The sequence below is a fragment of the Eutrema salsugineum genome, unplaced genomic scaffold, assembly GCF_000478725.1.
Source record: "Eutrema salsugineum unplaced genomic scaffold, Eutsalg1_0 scaffold_10, whole genome shotgun sequence".
Taxonomy (NCBI): Eukaryota; Viridiplantae; Streptophyta; class Magnoliopsida; order Brassicales; family Brassicaceae; genus Eutrema; species Eutrema salsugineum.
In genome coordinates this window covers 9,081,475-9,098,161 of record NW_006256908.1, presented here as the reverse complement: position 1 = coordinate 9,098,161, position 16,687 = coordinate 9,081,475, and the positions used below count along the sequence as shown (strand labels likewise).

At 35.3% G+C, this 16,687-nt stretch overlaps 5 protein-coding genes across 5 annotated transcripts; 3 read left to right on the top strand and 2 right to left on the bottom strand.

Annotated features, from left to right (window-relative positions):
• Positions 1 to 160: 160 nt before the first annotated feature.
• Positions 161 to 1,209, top strand: LOC112081602. Its single transcript, XM_024148383.1, has 5 exons — positions 161 to 256; positions 363 to 530; positions 660 to 734; positions 788 to 846; positions 1,095 to 1,209. Exons 1-5 carry the CDS (start codon positions 215 to 217, stop codon positions 1,207 to 1,209), a joined length of 459 nt encoding a protein of 152 aa, XP_024004151.1. The 5' UTR covers positions 161 to 214.
• A 6,425-nt stretch (positions 1,210 to 7,634) lies between these two features.
• LOC18026804 lies at positions 7,635 to 9,135 on the bottom strand. The gene is made up of 4 exons (XM_006410836.2): positions 8,847 to 9,135; positions 8,426 to 8,537; positions 8,023 to 8,088; positions 7,635 to 7,936 (listed from the first exon to the last, which is right to left on the bottom strand). Exons 1-4 carry the CDS (start codon positions 9,005 to 9,007, stop codon positions 7,844 to 7,846), a joined length of 432 nt encoding a protein of 143 aa, XP_006410899.1. The 5' UTR covers positions 9,008 to 9,135; the 3' UTR covers positions 7,635 to 7,843.
• A 119-nt stretch (positions 9,136 to 9,254) lies between these two features.
• On the top strand, positions 9,255 to 10,011 carry LOC18026803 (60S ribosomal protein L12-1). The gene has a single exon (XM_006410835.2). It carries the CDS (start codon positions 9,370 to 9,372, stop codon positions 9,868 to 9,870), a length of 501 nt encoding a protein of 166 aa, XP_006410898.1. The 5' UTR covers positions 9,255 to 9,369; the 3' UTR covers positions 9,871 to 10,011.
• Positions 10,012 to 10,298: 287 nt separating this feature from the next.
• On the bottom strand, positions 10,299 to 11,792 carry LOC18026802 (aquaporin PIP2-2). Its single transcript, XM_006410834.2, has 4 exons — positions 11,401 to 11,792; positions 10,982 to 11,277; positions 10,745 to 10,885; positions 10,299 to 10,640 (listed from the first exon to the last, which is right to left on the bottom strand). The coding sequence occupies exons 1-4, from the start codon at positions 11,699 to 11,701 to the stop codon at positions 10,521 to 10,523; spliced, it is 858 nt and encodes a 285-aa protein (XP_006410897.1). The 5' UTR covers positions 11,702 to 11,792; the 3' UTR covers positions 10,299 to 10,520.
• A 3,247-nt stretch (positions 11,793 to 15,039) lies between these two features.
• LOC18026801 (aquaporin PIP2-2) lies at positions 15,040 to 16,456 on the top strand. The gene is made up of 4 exons (XM_006410833.2): positions 15,040 to 15,394; positions 15,501 to 15,796; positions 15,886 to 16,026; positions 16,123 to 16,456. The coding sequence occupies exons 1-4, from the start codon at positions 15,097 to 15,099 to the stop codon at positions 16,240 to 16,242; spliced, it is 855 nt and encodes a 284-aa protein (XP_006410896.1). The 5' UTR covers positions 15,040 to 15,096; the 3' UTR covers positions 16,243 to 16,456.
• Positions 16,457 to 16,687: the final 231 nt, after the last annotated feature.

Below are 16,687 nucleotides of genomic sequence, written 5' to 3'. Positions count from 1 at the left end.
TTTACTGAAACAGAAACTTTAATAGCGTTGTATGAGTGGACCTGTCGAAGAAAGTGGAATCCATCTCAGACTAGTTTAATGCTCATATTTGGTGGTCGTAATGACATGGACCTGTTAGCTGAGGATATTAAAGAACTAGGAGATGACGGATGCAGATTTCTTCTGGCATATCATCAACGATTTCGAATCTCGCACTGGAAAAGATTTCTGAATAATGTTCATAAAGAGTGGCTCTGGAAAAGCTTACTGTCTGCAGGTGTTTGTTTTGTCCTCTCTCTCTCTCTCTCTCACTGTGTGATCTCTCGTTCCAGCAAAAACAAAGCTGTTTCTGAACTAATTTTGTTTTTATTTTTTTCCTACAGATGATGATATGGATTCAGGGTCTGCGGATAATAAACACCAGACAACAAGGCTTGTTCTTCAGGACAAGTACACTTGAATCTCCCTTATGGTGCAGAGTATGCGATTTTGCTGGCAAAAGCTTTGAAGATTTCAGCACGCATCTCAAGAGTGGAACACATGGATATTGGGTAAGCCTCTCTCTCTCTGCTAGCTTCTAAATATTGTTCTCAAAACATTTTTCATTTAATGTCTTTTTACCACAATATTACCCTTTCAAAGAAAAATGCCCTGACGTGCATTTGGTTGTTGTCAAGCAGGAGTGGGACTTATGGGCTAGTAAGAAGAGAGTGGATCGTACTTTCCCTGAAAACTTTGTATGGGGTCGATCAAAGGCAAGTTTTTGATATCTCTCAAGTTGAGATTTCTCATTTTTTGGAATTTACAGTTGCGTTCAACTAGAATACCCTTTTCACAACTTACCTTTATTATGTCATTGTCAAAAAGGTTCCCTTTCAAAGAAGATACCTCTCTCTGCTTTCCGCTTAATTTGCATTTGGTTGTCAAGTAGGAGTGGGACAAGCTCAATCTTCCGTATGAGCCTCTAGAGATTACCGTGGTGGAGAGTCCATCAAAGGCAAGTTTTCGAGATTCCTGATTTTTTTTTTTCCGGAATTTTCAATTGAGTTCAACTTAACCCACAGATGTGTAGTAGATAGCATGATTTTTGGATTTGCTGACTTTGGTTGATGCAGAAACAATGAAGGAAAAGTGCAAGAAGGAGAAGAAGCTGAAGGGACCCCTAACTGTGAACTAGACGGTGAAGAAGAAGAAGAGTACAAGGCTCATGGGGTGGTTGTTCTTATCTAAAGCACATTTCATATGGTTTATGGTTTGTTCTACTTCTAGTGGGAATTGTTGTGTTACTTATGCTTATTTTCTATCTAGTCTCGTTTTTTTTCATTTCAAGTTAACTAACATTTTTATCAACATCTTCTTCTTATGTTCATTCTCGTTTACCATGATTTTACATATGGCGGTCGTACATATTAAGTGGATAGTAGTTTTCATTGGTCTTCAATTGATTAATAATGCATTGATTAATAATGCATTGATTAATAATGCGACAAAAACGTTTTTGTGTACAGTAATGAAGTGGTTGACAGAAAAAAAATAACGTTCGAGGTAAACGCATCAAATTGGAACATCAAATTAATCGTTGGAACAATTTTCAAAAGCCAAATGGGCTTCACTCATTTTGTCAAATATTTAAAGAGAATGGACCATTGAAACTGTTTGAATTTTAGATTCTCGAAATGTTAGGGCTTTTGGTCGCCTCTTGATAACCTACCTTTGATAGTAATTCTTCACCGTTTGAGGTTTTTGCTTATCTAATTGTTGTGAACACAATGTTTTGTCCTTCTTGTTCATTTGTTTATAGGATTTTGAGATGATATTTGTTCTCCTGGGTCTACTACGTTCATGTGCTTGTAGAGCCAATTCAGGAATTAGAGTTAATAATATATATAAAAAAGGTGATTCATGTGGAATCTTGAGGCTAAGTAAACTAGGAAGAGATTGGGAGTGGTTGGGTTTTGGGTGAATAGATGATGTTGAAACCTAATTTATTCTAGATTTCAAGTTATATGCATGAATATACAGATTATATGATTTGCTAATTTTGTGTGTTTTTCGTTTTGCGTTGAGAAAATTTGCAAGTTAAACTTCTCCATAGTTTCAGGAGTCCGATCATTGAGTAACCAACATGAAAGTTAGATGTAAAGTAGTCATAGATAACGAAATCAATCAGTAACTCAGCTGTTCTTATTTTTCAGTTTTGGCATCTGCTTTCCAAAAAGAAAGCAAGGAAATTGAGGAATGTGATGGAATGGCGTTTTGACCAATTCGTATAACGAAAGCATTGTAAACGGTCATTTTTTTTTTTTTGAATTGAATGTAAAATTTATTCAATCAAAAACTTTTTTACATCAAAGTGCAGCAAATTTTGAAATTTAGTAAAACGGTCATTTTCATTTTTGCTATTTCTAATATTTTGTAGGTTATTATAGCAAATCATCGTTAAGGGTAAAAAAACAAAATTCAGCAAATAAGTTTTCAGTGTTGTTTCATTTCATACTGATTCCAGAAATAAAAATACACTCTTTCCAAATCAATAATATTCCTAAACTTTTTCGTACATATTTGTTTTTCTACTCCAATTGGAAAATATTTCTCCAAATATAACATATAGTAAAGGAAGATCATTCAAGCTCTCTGAAACTGAAGCCCGGATATAAGTTCGAGAGTCTACAGTACAGTTTTTCTAATATAAATGTAGCAATTAATAATTGAAATATTTATGTGCTGTATTTAGAAGATTGTTAAGCACAAATCGTGTAGATTCTTTTGAAAAAGAGTACAGTAAAACCTCTATAAATTAATACTCTATAAATTAATAATCACTATAAAATAATAAATTTTGGTGGTCCCAAGTCAGGCCAATGTAAAATTCTATCAAATTCGATAAGATAATAAGATAATAACTTTTTTTGAAATCCCTATGTAAATATATGGTCCCAACAAAAACATAAATTAATAATTGTATAAATTTATGTAAATATATATACTCCCTCCGTTTCATAAAGAGTGTCATTCTGACATTTTTCACACATATTAAGAAAATTATTAAAAGTACAATTTTATCTCTTATTAATACATTAAATAACTTGTTTTTATCTAATAAATACATTAAATTAATATGGTTAAAACTGAAATATTGTTTAAAATTTTGCATTGAAAATATAAAACGACACTCTTTGTGAAACAAAAATAAAACCTTAAAACGACACTCTTTGTGAAACGTAGGGAGTACTAAAATATGATTAATGTATTTTTTTTTACTTAAAGTTGAAATTTCATTGGTGTTCATCTTTTTACTTATTATATCTCTGCATTTTATTGTTGTTTTTCGGTATACATTCAAATTTTTGAAAAAAAAATTCCATGTGATAATTGATTTTCTTACATGTAAATGTTTACAAATTTATTGTAGTATTGTCTTCAATTTCATCTTTTTGATAATGCCTATGGTTTCTTATAAATATTGAACTTTTAAACATGTATATTTTTAATAGACAAATTAATATGCTGTTAAAAACTATTTTGTTATTATAGTTATGTTTATTAATTATAATTTTTAATAAGATATTCGCTTAAATTCTTAAATAAAACATTATTCGAAATTTTTTTAAGAAAATTATAGGCGAAAACCAAATTATCTCTATAAATTAATATCACGATAAATTAATAAAATTTCATGGTCCCAATATTATTAATTTATAGATGTTTTACTGTAATTATTTTATTGTACTCTCGAGTCTCAAATTCATTAATTAAGCTTTATTTTGTGAGTCGGGGTACCGTTTGATGGTTATTTAATGAATAAATTTGAATGTTATCAGAAGTCTGTAAAAGATGTTTTAAGCAGCTTCGCAAGGAGCCGAAGTATGACAGATCTATGGTCGGAGAGTATTATACTTAGAGATTAAGTAGTTTGAGTGAGAGTGTATTAGATCGCTTATATGAGTTTGATTAGGATTGATGTCTTTAAATGTAAGAAAATGCGTTGTTTTTTTATAAAGATACCTAGATATGGATCATATGGCTGGTACTCGGATCATTGGACCAAGTTCTATAGAGATTGTTCAATGTATTTTAGCAGTTTTACGTCATTTCGGTCGGCATTTGATATGCCTTTGTCATGTTAAATGTTCTATATCACCATCAGCCGCTCATCCGTCTAGCACTTTATCGCTTTTATTTTTTTAACACACGCCACAACACATTTGGTGAATTCGTTTTGTATGCATATAATGTGGCACTAAGAGTTGCTTTTTGGTGGACGTTGTTGAGAGTTTAAGATCCATGCCTATCTAAGGAGCTTGAGATCCGTTGCTACTATTTCAGAGGTCTATTTGTTTGCATATGTTGTGAATGTGCAACAAAAAAAAACTACAAGAAATCAAAATCTTAGAAGAAGACCAACTGAAAAAATACTCGTACGTATATAGTTCTTTTTTTGTATATACTTTTAGTGTTTTTAGAAAGCGAAAGATGTCTCATTTTATTTGGTGTTATAAAACATTAATTTTTTGGTTTCGTCATATTAACTTAAATGTTTGAATATGTATCATTACATATTACAATACGATGTAGTACCAACATTTTATAATGCAATTATTAAAACACTGCTACTCTTGGTTTTCTTATAAAAAGAGTGTAATATTTTTTTTTTAGTTAAAGGAGTGTAGTATTACTTAAGAAAATTTAAAACAATATGAATGCAAGGTTTTTAAGAAAATACTTTACATTAATATTACATCTGTTTAAATTGATATGATAATTTTTTTTTTGCAATTACAACATTTTTTGTCAATTTGGCTAGGCATTTTAAAAATACCCTCATAGTTTACTTAACTTGGTAGCAAAGTTTGTTTTTCTTCTAAGATTCCTTGGTGTATGAATAATTGAAAGCCATTAAGTTTGACCTTTAAGGCACTTGTGTAATCGCACGCGCATTTGCAAACCACTAATATAATCAATTCCACTTTCTTACTTATTGTGACCAGTGGCGGCTGTAATACTCTCGACTCTCGACTTTACCGTCCAACCCATTCACTTGCACACATAATGCTTTGTACCCGATTCACTTATCTTCAATATTCATTATGAAGATGATTTTTCCACATATTTCTTTACATCCAAAAGTATATTTAGTTTTTTCTAGATGCTTATGAGTAACGATCCTCTTTCACCAATCTCAGTTTCTACCTTTAAGATGTTCAGACGTGTGGTTAGTTCAATTTGTAAATAGGTAATATAACTAATCAGCTTGATTTGAGTTTAAATTGGAAGTTTTATTTTGATAGATATTTGTTTCCCCCTATTTATCGCACGATTATATCATGTAGTCTAGAGTTTGGGGTATGTGTGACCGATTTTGAAGAGCTAGCCAAATATTCAAAATAGCAACGACGGTGAAACGACAACGGATCTTTCCTTCAACATACTGTATGTGATCAAATATGTTTTACTATAATTGTTTAGTCTTAGCTACAGAAATCAATGTTTTTTTTTTATAAGTTGTGACTATAATACACTAAGACAGTTTTCTGTGATGAAACTTGATTATTACTTCTTAAGAATTAATATTGACATGGTCGACGAATAAAAGTTGATGAATGACAAAAATAGAACAAGAAATGTGGCGCTTGGTATTCCTTTATGACATTTTTAACAAACAAATTAGCATGTAAGTACAAGTCAACGTCTCTCTTAACTCACTATTGGATACTCTACACTAAATGAAAAAGTTGTCATTAGTTCTTCAATTTTTTATTTGTGTCTTTCTTTAATATAATCTGATATGGCTTCGCTTGCCTATGCTTCGGACCAGCGTTGCTGTCAATCTATAGTATCTTTAGTTTATTGTTTTGAAAGATGGAATTCAATTTAAGCTAATTCATTTACTTACGAAATTTCTTGCTATCTAGCTGTTGCTGCTGGTAATTCATCAACACAAAACATGTTTTAGCCACAATTTTTTTTTAGCCACAACTTTTTCATCTTAGCTCATGGAGGAAATAATCATTTGTGATTATGAATGCAAACGAACTGAATTTCTTGGTTCAAAGGTTATCTACAAAGACACGATGATGGAGAGGTTTGAAAGCTATGCCTAGGGTTTCAATGGCATCTCACCTTTTGTTCAAAACGTAAACATGACTACGTAAATATTAGAGGGCTCCAAATAAGATATGGTACTGGAAGATCCTGCAAACATTGTGCAGTTGAACCCGGGATATTTAAGAGACAGACGGCATATTGGTTATCTATGCAGCTTTTGATTTCCTGCTCGAAATCTTTGTCACCCGTAGCCACCAAAATGTTTGCTGGAGGCGGGTGACTAATGGTCCAAAACTTTAGCTCCCACTTAATTCTTCTATTTGCAGCCTGCATGTTCGAACATTAAAAAAAAAAAAGTAAATTAAACAAATTAATTTATAAAAGTTTTGACTGATAAGAGTTTAAGAATAGTTATCATATCTGGGGCCTGGTGTAAAGAGATTCAATGAAATAGAGATATCTGTTTTTTTGAGTTATTGCCTGATTTTAGAATTTAAACAATAAACAATTTACTATATATATTATTCCTAGACCCTCGAATGGCTAAACTGTCACAAAGCCTGTGTAGTGCTCGACCAAGGTTGCTTGGATTGACACCTTTTGGTATTCCCACATTTTCAAGGTCAATTATGACCAGTGTTTTAGCTGAATACTCGGTGTTGAAATATCCCTGCATGATATTGGCATAAAATTCAATGTTAGAAATACAATTTACATGATTTTGAATTATTAAAGACAAAAGAAAAACAAAACAAAAAATGTAGTTTTGTTCTTACCTTATCAAATGAGAGTTGACTAACCCTCACTGAGGATAAGGTTTGAGACAGCCACAACAATGACCTTCTATGTCTCCTTCCTTTATCCTCAATTTCTGGTCCTTAGCCACTGTATAATTTTTGCTTGATTTAGCCAATGTTTTGGAACATATATTACATCGGAAAATCACACTATTAGAGAACAGTTTGCGTTTTTGGCCTGACTTTCTTGATGTTGCTTTCCCATCAGTCATGCGGCCAATAATATCAACAAAAAATAGTGATTCATGTGGAATCTTAAGGCAAAGTAAATTAGAAAGAGAAGGAAGTGGTTGGTTACGGGTGGTAAATAGATGATGTTGAAACGTAACTTATTCTTGATTCCAAGTTATATGTATAAATATGCAGATTGTTGGTTAATTTTGAGTGTTTTCTTCGTTTTGAGTTAGAAAAATGTGCAAATTTTTAAACTTCTCCATAGTTTTAGGAGCCCGATCGTTGAGTAAACCACAGGACAGTTAGATACAGCCTTATAGATTACGAAATCAATGAGTAACCCAGCTATTTTTTATTTGTATATTTTGGCATCTCCTTTTGAAAAAGAAAGTAAGGAAATTGATGGGTGTGATGGAGTGAAGTTTTGACCAATTCGTTATAATGAAAACATTATAAAACGGTCATTTTCACCTTAGTAATTTGGTAAACTATGCAACTAGCTGAAACATGAATTATAATAACGAAATCATATTTAAAACTGATGATTACTAAGAGTCACAATACAGACTTAAGGATGCAAGGGAGATAACATATCCCGATCCAATACTCGGAAAACAACATGATTTCAGTGATATGGAGAACTCAATTCTAGAATTGATTATCTCACTAATACAAGGTGATGAACATTGTGTTGTATATATAATAGGTATTGCTGGTGCCTGTTCTAAGAAAGAGCCCATAAATTGTATATGACAACTGTTATATATAATACAATCAGAATGGAATATTCAAGAGTTTCTTGAGCGAAAACCAAATCAAACGCTGACGCAGCAGTCACGAAGATTAATCTAACGGGGTGCCTCTCTTGAACGGCACTTCAACCGTGAAGCTTCAAGTTCTTGTTTTAATGTCTCTATCTGAATAAGCAACGCCGCGTTTTCCTACCCAAGAGACAAATAATTAATGAGCCAACAAGCATCCAATATTATAAGGATTGTAGATTTGAATTTCTGATTGGAAATGTCACCTTATGTACTGACTCTAGCTTTTGATTGAAGGTAAAGGTGTCTCCATTCCCAGATAACTCTTTCATCTGTACATGAACAAGCAATGCTCCAAAATCAACCGAAACAAAGAAAGGCAGTGTTTTGCACTGATGCTTCTTGACCAACGGGTAAATTAAACTTTCTGTATCAACTTTCCATGATATAAAAGCTACGACCATTATTAACAGTCATAGAGCCAACAAAATAACCATTTACGAAACCAAAGAATGCACAAGCCGCGAATACAATCTCAGTAGAGCACACACGGCTGTACTTTTCAGAAGCAGATGAGATTTCACCACCAAGACAACCAAAACTAGTGCATTCTAATACATCTTTAAGGCAAAAAAGAAACCTTTGCACAAGGAGGAGCTTAGAAAATACCAGTGCCAGTTCTGTGTTACATTTAGAAGCTTTCTCTGCTTCATTGTCAAACATTCTCCGCCATTCTGCGGATTCATCCATTGCCTCTCTATTCGCCAAATCAAACTGTCTCCTACATCAAAGTAAATCTCAAACCATAAGCATTTACTTGAAAAATGATTAGATAACCACCACTACTACACTAACCATAAACCCTGGTTAGAAAAATGCATCTGAGATATGAAAGGCCAAGTCAAGGCACATTCAAAACTAAAGTCTGAAACTTGAAATCCACAGCTATGGAAACTGACGACCCCTCATCATATTACAAAAACCCAATACTTGGAGAAAACATCCACAAAACCCAGAAATTACAGTGGTTAAAACTACTCCAAGTAGGGAACAGAATCGTTTTCGATTATAGAGATAAGAGGGGAAAAACCTTAAGCGTTCTGTGTCGTCAGAAGATAGAGTATAATCGATTGTCCAGAGCCTTAAGTAAACAGCGACTCCAAGAACAAGAGCTAGAACCAGACCCACCAGTATCGTCTTTCTCTCAGATCCTCCCGCCATTCTTCCTCCTTCCCTGATCAGAGGCAACATCGACGAGCTTGCCCCGAGGAAAGCCTTTGTCCGACTCCGAGCAAAGAGACGACGATTTGTTTCCCGATTGAGCAGTAAAACGGTTCTACCAAACCGGTGACTATTAAACTTAACCGTAATAAAACCGATGATGTAATTTTGTTCAGTTTCGGAATGAAGCCCATATAGATGATAAGGCCCGAGTATACACAAGGGTAAATTTGTCATTCTTATTTCGTAAGCCCTAATTTCGACATCATATCTTCTACCTTCTTCAAAAACCTTCGAGCTTTACCCTCAAGCGCCTCCTCGTCTCGGGACTCGATCGCAACCGAGAAAAACGCAGAAGAATCCTTTAGAAATCCGGTTAACCAGAGACAGCCATGCCGCCGAAGTTGGACCCGAGCCAGATCGTCGATGTGTACGTCCGTGTAACCGGAGGAGAAGTCGGAGCCGCGAGTTCTCTAGCTCCGAAGATCGGTCCACTCGGTCTCGCTCCAAAGAAGATCGGAGAAGACATCGCGAAGGAGACCGCCAAGGAATGGAAAGGATTGCGAGTCACCGTCAAGCTCACGGTGCAGAATCGTCAGGCTAAAGTGACGGTGGTTCCATCAGCCGCCGCACTTGTGATCAAGGCGTTGAAGGAGCCGGAGAGAGACAGGAAGAAGGTGAAGAATATTAAGCACAATGGTAACATTTCGTTCGACGATGTGATTGAGATCGCGAGGATCATGAGGCCTAGATCTATTGCTAAGGAACTTAGCGGCACTGTGAGAGAGATTCTGGGGACTTGCGTCTCCGTTGGATGCACTGTCGATGGGAAAGATCCGAAGGATATTCAACAAGAGATCCAAGATGGCGACGTTGAAATTCCTGAGAATTGAAAACGGAAATGGAAATGGTGTGTTCGTTTCTTTCACTTTTGTTTTTCATTTCTGAGGTTTTAGCTTCTGTGTTTCAAATTAAGAACGAGTCAGTTTTGGATTGTTATTTTGCCGCTTTTATTGGATCCCAATTTTATGCTATGCTTGCTGTTTATCGATGCGCACTAAAACGAAAATGGTTGAACTTGGCCTAGGGATCTCAACCTGCGTTAGTTGAATTTGGTGTTGCAACTCTTAGTGGTAAGAGAACCTATGTTCATCAAATGGTGTAATCACTAGTACAAGAGTTCTTACTCGAGCTACTGCATTATGTTTTAATTGATTAGTTTTCTATCTCTTGATGAAAGAGATCCATTTGTCGCCTGAAGATGTCTCTATAGTCCATGTATCAACGTAACAACATATTATTTGGAAGAAGACGAGATCAATAAGCGAAGCAAAGTGGTCGATTTTTTTCTCAATACCCAAACTCAGTGACATTGCCAAGATGAAAGCGTAAAACACTAAAACTCCCCAATAATTGGAATTCACACAAATATAAGCAGAGGAAAAAAACGAAAGACACAAGGGGAAACAGGGCATGTTTATATAATCACGTGCCCAATTTCTACATAATAGCAGCCACAGTTTTTGTGTGTGTGAGGCTAAATTCAAACGTTGGCCGCACTTCTGAAGGATCCGAGGGACTTGGAACCTGAGGCCCTTAGAACGAACTGATGATAAAATGCAGCAATGGCAGCTCCGATGAATGGTCCCACCCAGAATATCCACTGTAAATTAGAGCAAAACCATTCCATTATTTTCCTCCATATACAGTATTAAACAATATAATCATTGTTAGATTAGTATTAAATTAAGAGATATAGAAGCATACGTGGTCATCCCATGGCTTGGACTCGTTATAGATAACGGCAGCTCCGAAACTCCTAGCCGGGTTAATTCCGGTTCCGGTGATCGGAATAGTGGCCAAGTGAACCATAAACACCGCAAACCCAATCGGAAGTGGCGCCAACACCTTTCATTACATAATTTATATTGATTCATTAGTATCAAACTTATATCATCTTAATTTTATAAATGAAAGTAATTGGATAATAAAGGGTATACTAACGGGAACGTGGGAGTCTCGAGCGTTGCGTTTTGGATCAGTGGCGGAGAAGACAGTGTAGACGAGAACGAATGTGCCGATGATCTCTGCGGCGAGTCCAGTCCCTGTGCTGTATCCCTCGGCGAGAGAGTTGGCTCCTCCACCGTAACGAACGTAGTAAGAGCTTTGAAAGGCCTTCACAAACCCAACTCCACAAATCGCACCCAAACACTGAGCCACCATGTAAAGAACCGCCCTAATCAGCGATACCTTCCGTGCCAAGAATAAGCCGAACGTCACCGCAGGGTTTATGTGACCACCTTCATAAAGTTTTGGGGTCAATGTCAGATAAATGATAAACCAAAGGGCAAGTTTACAATAATGTCACAACTTCTTAAAAATATAACCCGGGTATAAACCGAACCGGTTCGGTATAGTTATACCTGAGATACCGGCGGTGCAGTAGACAAGGATGAAGATCATGCCACCGAAAGCCCAGGCGATGCCGAGGATTCCGACGCCGCCGCAGTCGACTCCGCCGGCGGTTGTGTCGGACTGAATCTTGTAGCCGATGACAGTCAAAACGGTGACGTACAAGAAGAGGAGAGTGGCTACGAACTCGGCGATGACGGCTCTGTATAAAGACCACTTGGTCAGCTCCTCCGCGTCGAAGAACGGAGTAGGCGGTGGATCTTCGTAGTCCCTCGCCGGAAATCCCTCTGCTCCTTCCACGTCTTTAGCCATTTATGAAATGGATGTTTCTGGAATTTCTTGGAAATTGCTTTTGGTGCTGGTTGTTGTGGTTGTAAGAAGAAGAATAAAGGATTCTTTATATAGAGTGAGCTCTTGTTTTGTGTTACTGTATATATGACACTTTTTATTTTACTTCAAAATTGTCTTTTTATCAACATTTTTTTTTTATAAAAAAAGACATTTTACAAAGGAACATATTTTTTTTTTGTCAAGGATATAAATAACTGCAAGTCTATAACCCCTATAGTATTAGTAAATGAATTTTCCAAGGAAAACTTGTTAACTGTTTTTATATTTTCATGAAACATATAGTTTAACACTAAACTAGTTATATTTCTCATACTGTAACATTTCCAAATTAACTCCATTATTGGTACTGAGGGATCACCGTCCAAAAGTCACGTCATTTAGCGTTGCTAGCATCACTCGAAAATTTGACCGTTGACAAACTACCAAAAACCAATAAAACGTGAGCAAACACACAGTGAAGACTCAAGAGAAACAAAAAAATATATATATAGTTTTGACAACGAGAAACAACAGTTATTGATAATTATAAGGTACTACTGTATTCGGAATACATATCTCTACATATACACCTTATCTGTTAGCTGTACCACATGTATAACTACTTTTGAGTTTTTAATATTATTCATACATACATTCCATTAAAAAGTATTTGTCACCATCGTGTCATACGATTTGTTTGTTATCTGCCGTTTGTATAGTAGTACATTCTGGATTATCCCTGCATCTTTTTCATGCTAAGTCTGGTAAATACAGAGTACGCGAATCTTTTGAAAGAGAAACAACAAACTTATTTTTGAGTCATTTTTTGAAATGACGCATGCATAGAAATGTGATTTGAGACTTAACTTTACTTGTGTAAGCTGCAGAATGTATAGATTACACGACCAAACCAAACTAATGTTAAAACCAGTGAATTTTTAAAATTATAGTTGTTTTTAGTTTTTTTTAATGAAATTATAGTTGAGTTATTTTTGTAATTAGCGCATGAACATGTAATTTGAGATACTTTATTTGTGGAACCCGAAAAATATATTCGGAAAACGATCAACTAGTGTAAAATTTGTCATATATAGAACACAACGTCAATTAGTTACGACTATATAAGTCTGTATACAGTGTATACATATACTAGTAGATCGATGTAATTTTATTTGTTAGTTGTGGATTCATTGTCAGCAGATGTATATGTGTAATGTGTGTAAGTGTGTTCAAAAGACTTTGACACTTACACTATACAGTAGTTATCTCTCTACTTATCTCAAAGAGCCATGATATGAGAGAATATTATTGATTTATTTGGTACATAAAATGCTTATCTTAATATTTGCTAGTTTTTCTACAAGAGAATATCACACGTACTGAATATCGATTAGACAATTCTTTTACAAAAGAAAGGGAGCAGAAGGATGAAAAGAAAAGAAAAAATATAGAACTGAGAAGAGAGAAAGTCAAAATGCTGACGTGGAGCTATAATCCAATAAGAGCAGAGAGACTTCACTAAAACGATAAGGTTTCGGTAACGTGGCAAAACATTAGCCATAAGAACACCACATTACATCATATTCCTTTTGTCTGTCTTCATTTTTATTTATTTTTCTCTCAATAATTATGAATATATATGTAAGAAAATTGCTATTGGAATTGAGGTTGAAGAGAGAGAGAGAGTGAGAGCAAATGATTGTTGACGACTTGTGGGGTCTTCACTACGTGGCATGGGAGGAGTGGTTGAGTGGAACCGACGGCTGTACTGAGTTGGACTTAATCTGCTTGGACGGTGCCGATGCATTTGTCGGAGCTATTGTGCGGTTTCTCAGGTCCATCGGGCCCACTTCCACGTCACCACCCCAACGTCCATAATAATCGACCTTAGTGGAAACAGAACCCGTGAAACGCCGTATTTTTATCCTGTCTATGTAATAATTGTGTTAATGTAAATGGTAGGGTTAGATAAGCTCTTTTTGTTGAATACTTATATATACGTTTTTCCTTCTTTCCTTTGGAACTAATAACTCTTTTCGACATTAGTAAATATATATAATCTAATTTTTATATATATATATATATATATATATTTGGTTTACATAGGACTGAGATTGAGTTTTATGCGGTTAAACAGTGAAACTATTGAATTAACTAATGTGGTATATCATATATGATAATGATGCGATATTGAACTAATGTTTTGGTCAAATTTATGATTTGTCTGCGGCTAATTTACTTCTTTTAGAGAGTGTTGTAGTCTTGTAGATAAATGATTGGAGTAGCAATGGAAAGATGGTGGAATCGACATAATCCGAAATTTGATCCTTCACTAATCAATCTTATCAAGCTATCTCAAAATTTTCAACGCTATGGCAACTTAAAACCGAATGTTCATAAAAACCAACTTTCTAGTCTGCCTAAATTGATAAGATTCATAACAATATACTATGATTTTTTATGTGTAAAACAGTGACAGGCTATATTATTCTAGGGGGAGGACAAGGCTCATGACATAAGACAACAGAAATAAAACATAGAAGCATATATAGTATAAAAGGGTCGGTCCAAATGAAAGCTACTTTTTAGGTGATGGGGCGGCGAGGCTAAGTTAAATTAACCATAAAACTCCATTATCTACCACATAAATTTAGAATTAAAAGGTCGCTGTTCTTAATAGCGCCACAATCATTCTTTTAAATGATCCGAATCCTTAATAAGTTTATATGTAGTCTAAAGATTTGTAACATGTGAACCCTAAAATGAAAACTTAATATAACTTCTAATTTCGTCAACTAGAACGATAGTCATCAATTAATATTACAATCATTTTTCTACGACAAATACTAACATATACATACGAACGTATGTATGTAGATATCTATACATTTATTAATACATTAGATATGAATAGTTAAGTATATCATGAAAATCAGTACTATGCTAATGGATATGAAAGTTCTGCTTAAAGAAATGTGGAATGTATTACGTATGCAATTATGAAGCTATGATTAGATTGGTTAAGATTATATATCATGACAGCTAGCTAGATAATTAATTAGTGAACGCTAATTTTTAAAAAAATAATCATAATCGTGGAATACATTTCTATATTCATGAAGAATAATAAAAAAAAATAAACAACAAAAAAGCATAAACCTACCAAGGAAAACGCAATTTTAATATAAATATATATGTATAATCAATTAAAATAATATAATACGTATAGCTTACAATGATTAACATGTATGCAAAATTAACAAGAGCATTAATTCACTAAGAACTAATCACTCTATATAAACAACCTTGCTTCCTCTCTTAACAATCACACAACATAAATAAAAAACCCATTTTTTTCTAAATAATAATCATATTAAATGGCGAAGGACGTGGAAGGAGAAGGATTCACGGCGAGGGACTACGAAGATCCACCGCCTACTCCGTTCTTCGACGCGGAGGAGCTGACCAAGTGGTCTTTATACAGAGCGGTTATTGCTGAGTTCGTAGCCACTCTCCTTTTCTTATACGTCACCGTTTTGACTGTCATCGGCTACAAGATTCAGTCCGACACAGCCGCCGGCGGAGTCGACTGCGGCGGCGTCGGAATCCTCGGCATCGCTTGGGCTTTCGGTGGCATGATCTTCATCCTTGTTTACTGCACCGCCGGTATTTCAGGTATAACTATACCGAACCGGTTCGGTTTATACCCGGGTTATATTTTAAGAAGTTGTTGCCCTTTTGTTTATCATTTATTTGACATTGACCCCAAAACTTTATGAAGGTGGCCACATCAACCCTGCGGTGACGTTCGGCTTGTTCTTGGCACGGAAGGTATCGCTGATTAGGGCGGTTCTTTACATGGTGGCTCAGTGTTTGGGTGCGATTTGTGGAGTTGGATTTGTGAAGGCCTTTCAAAGCTCTTACTACGTTCGTTACGGTGGAGGAGCCAACTCTCTCGCCGATGGATACAACACAGGCACTGGCCTCGCCGCAGAGATCATCGGAACATTCGTTCTCGTCTACACTGTCTTCTCCGCCACTGATCCCAAACGCAATGCTCGAGACTCTCACGTTCCCGTTAGTATTTTTTTATTATTATCCAAATACTTTCAGTAAACCTGAGATAGTTTGATACTAATGAATTAACATGAATTATGAAATGAAAGGTGTTGGCGCCACTTCCGATAGGGTTTGCGGTGTTCATGGTACACTTGGCCACTATTCCGATAACCGGAACCGGAATTAACCCGGCCAGGAGTTTCGGAGCTGCTGTTATCTTCAACGAGTCCAAGCCGTGGGACGACCACGTAAGTTTTTATCTCTTAGTCTTAATCAAAACTAATCAAACAGTAATTATATTGTTCAATGAGAAAATAACGGAATAATTTTGCTCTAACTTACAGTGGATTTTCTGGGTGGGACCATTCATCGGAGCTGCTATTGCTGCATTTTATCACCAGTTCGTTCTAAGGGCCTCAGGTTCTAAATCCCTTGGATCCTTCAGAAGTGCGGCCAACGTTTGAATTTAGCCACAAAATTAACAACAATGATAACAACAATTACAAAATGGTTGTTATTTATTGTTATGATGCATGTACAAAATTGGCAACTTTTGTTTAAAAGTAAGCTCTGTTTTCTTTCTCTTTTCTAATTTCTGGTTTCATTGTGGTGTAATATTTTCATGTGAATGTTTGTGTACTCGGGGAAAAACAATCAATGAAATCAAATTGTTTTTTGCCTTCTTTCTAATTTTTTAGTATCATCAATATTTTCTGTTGATCTAAAAATATATCTACAACGGTTCAACACTTCGGGTTATAAAGTTTATCTAATTTAGGCTAGCCTTAAGGCATAATAACAAAATTGAAAGTAATCAACTCTAGTCGGACAACGCTGGTTAAACGTGCATGAAAGTGATTACTTTTGTCTAAGTTGACACTTGACATTCCAACGGTTCTGATTTTCTTT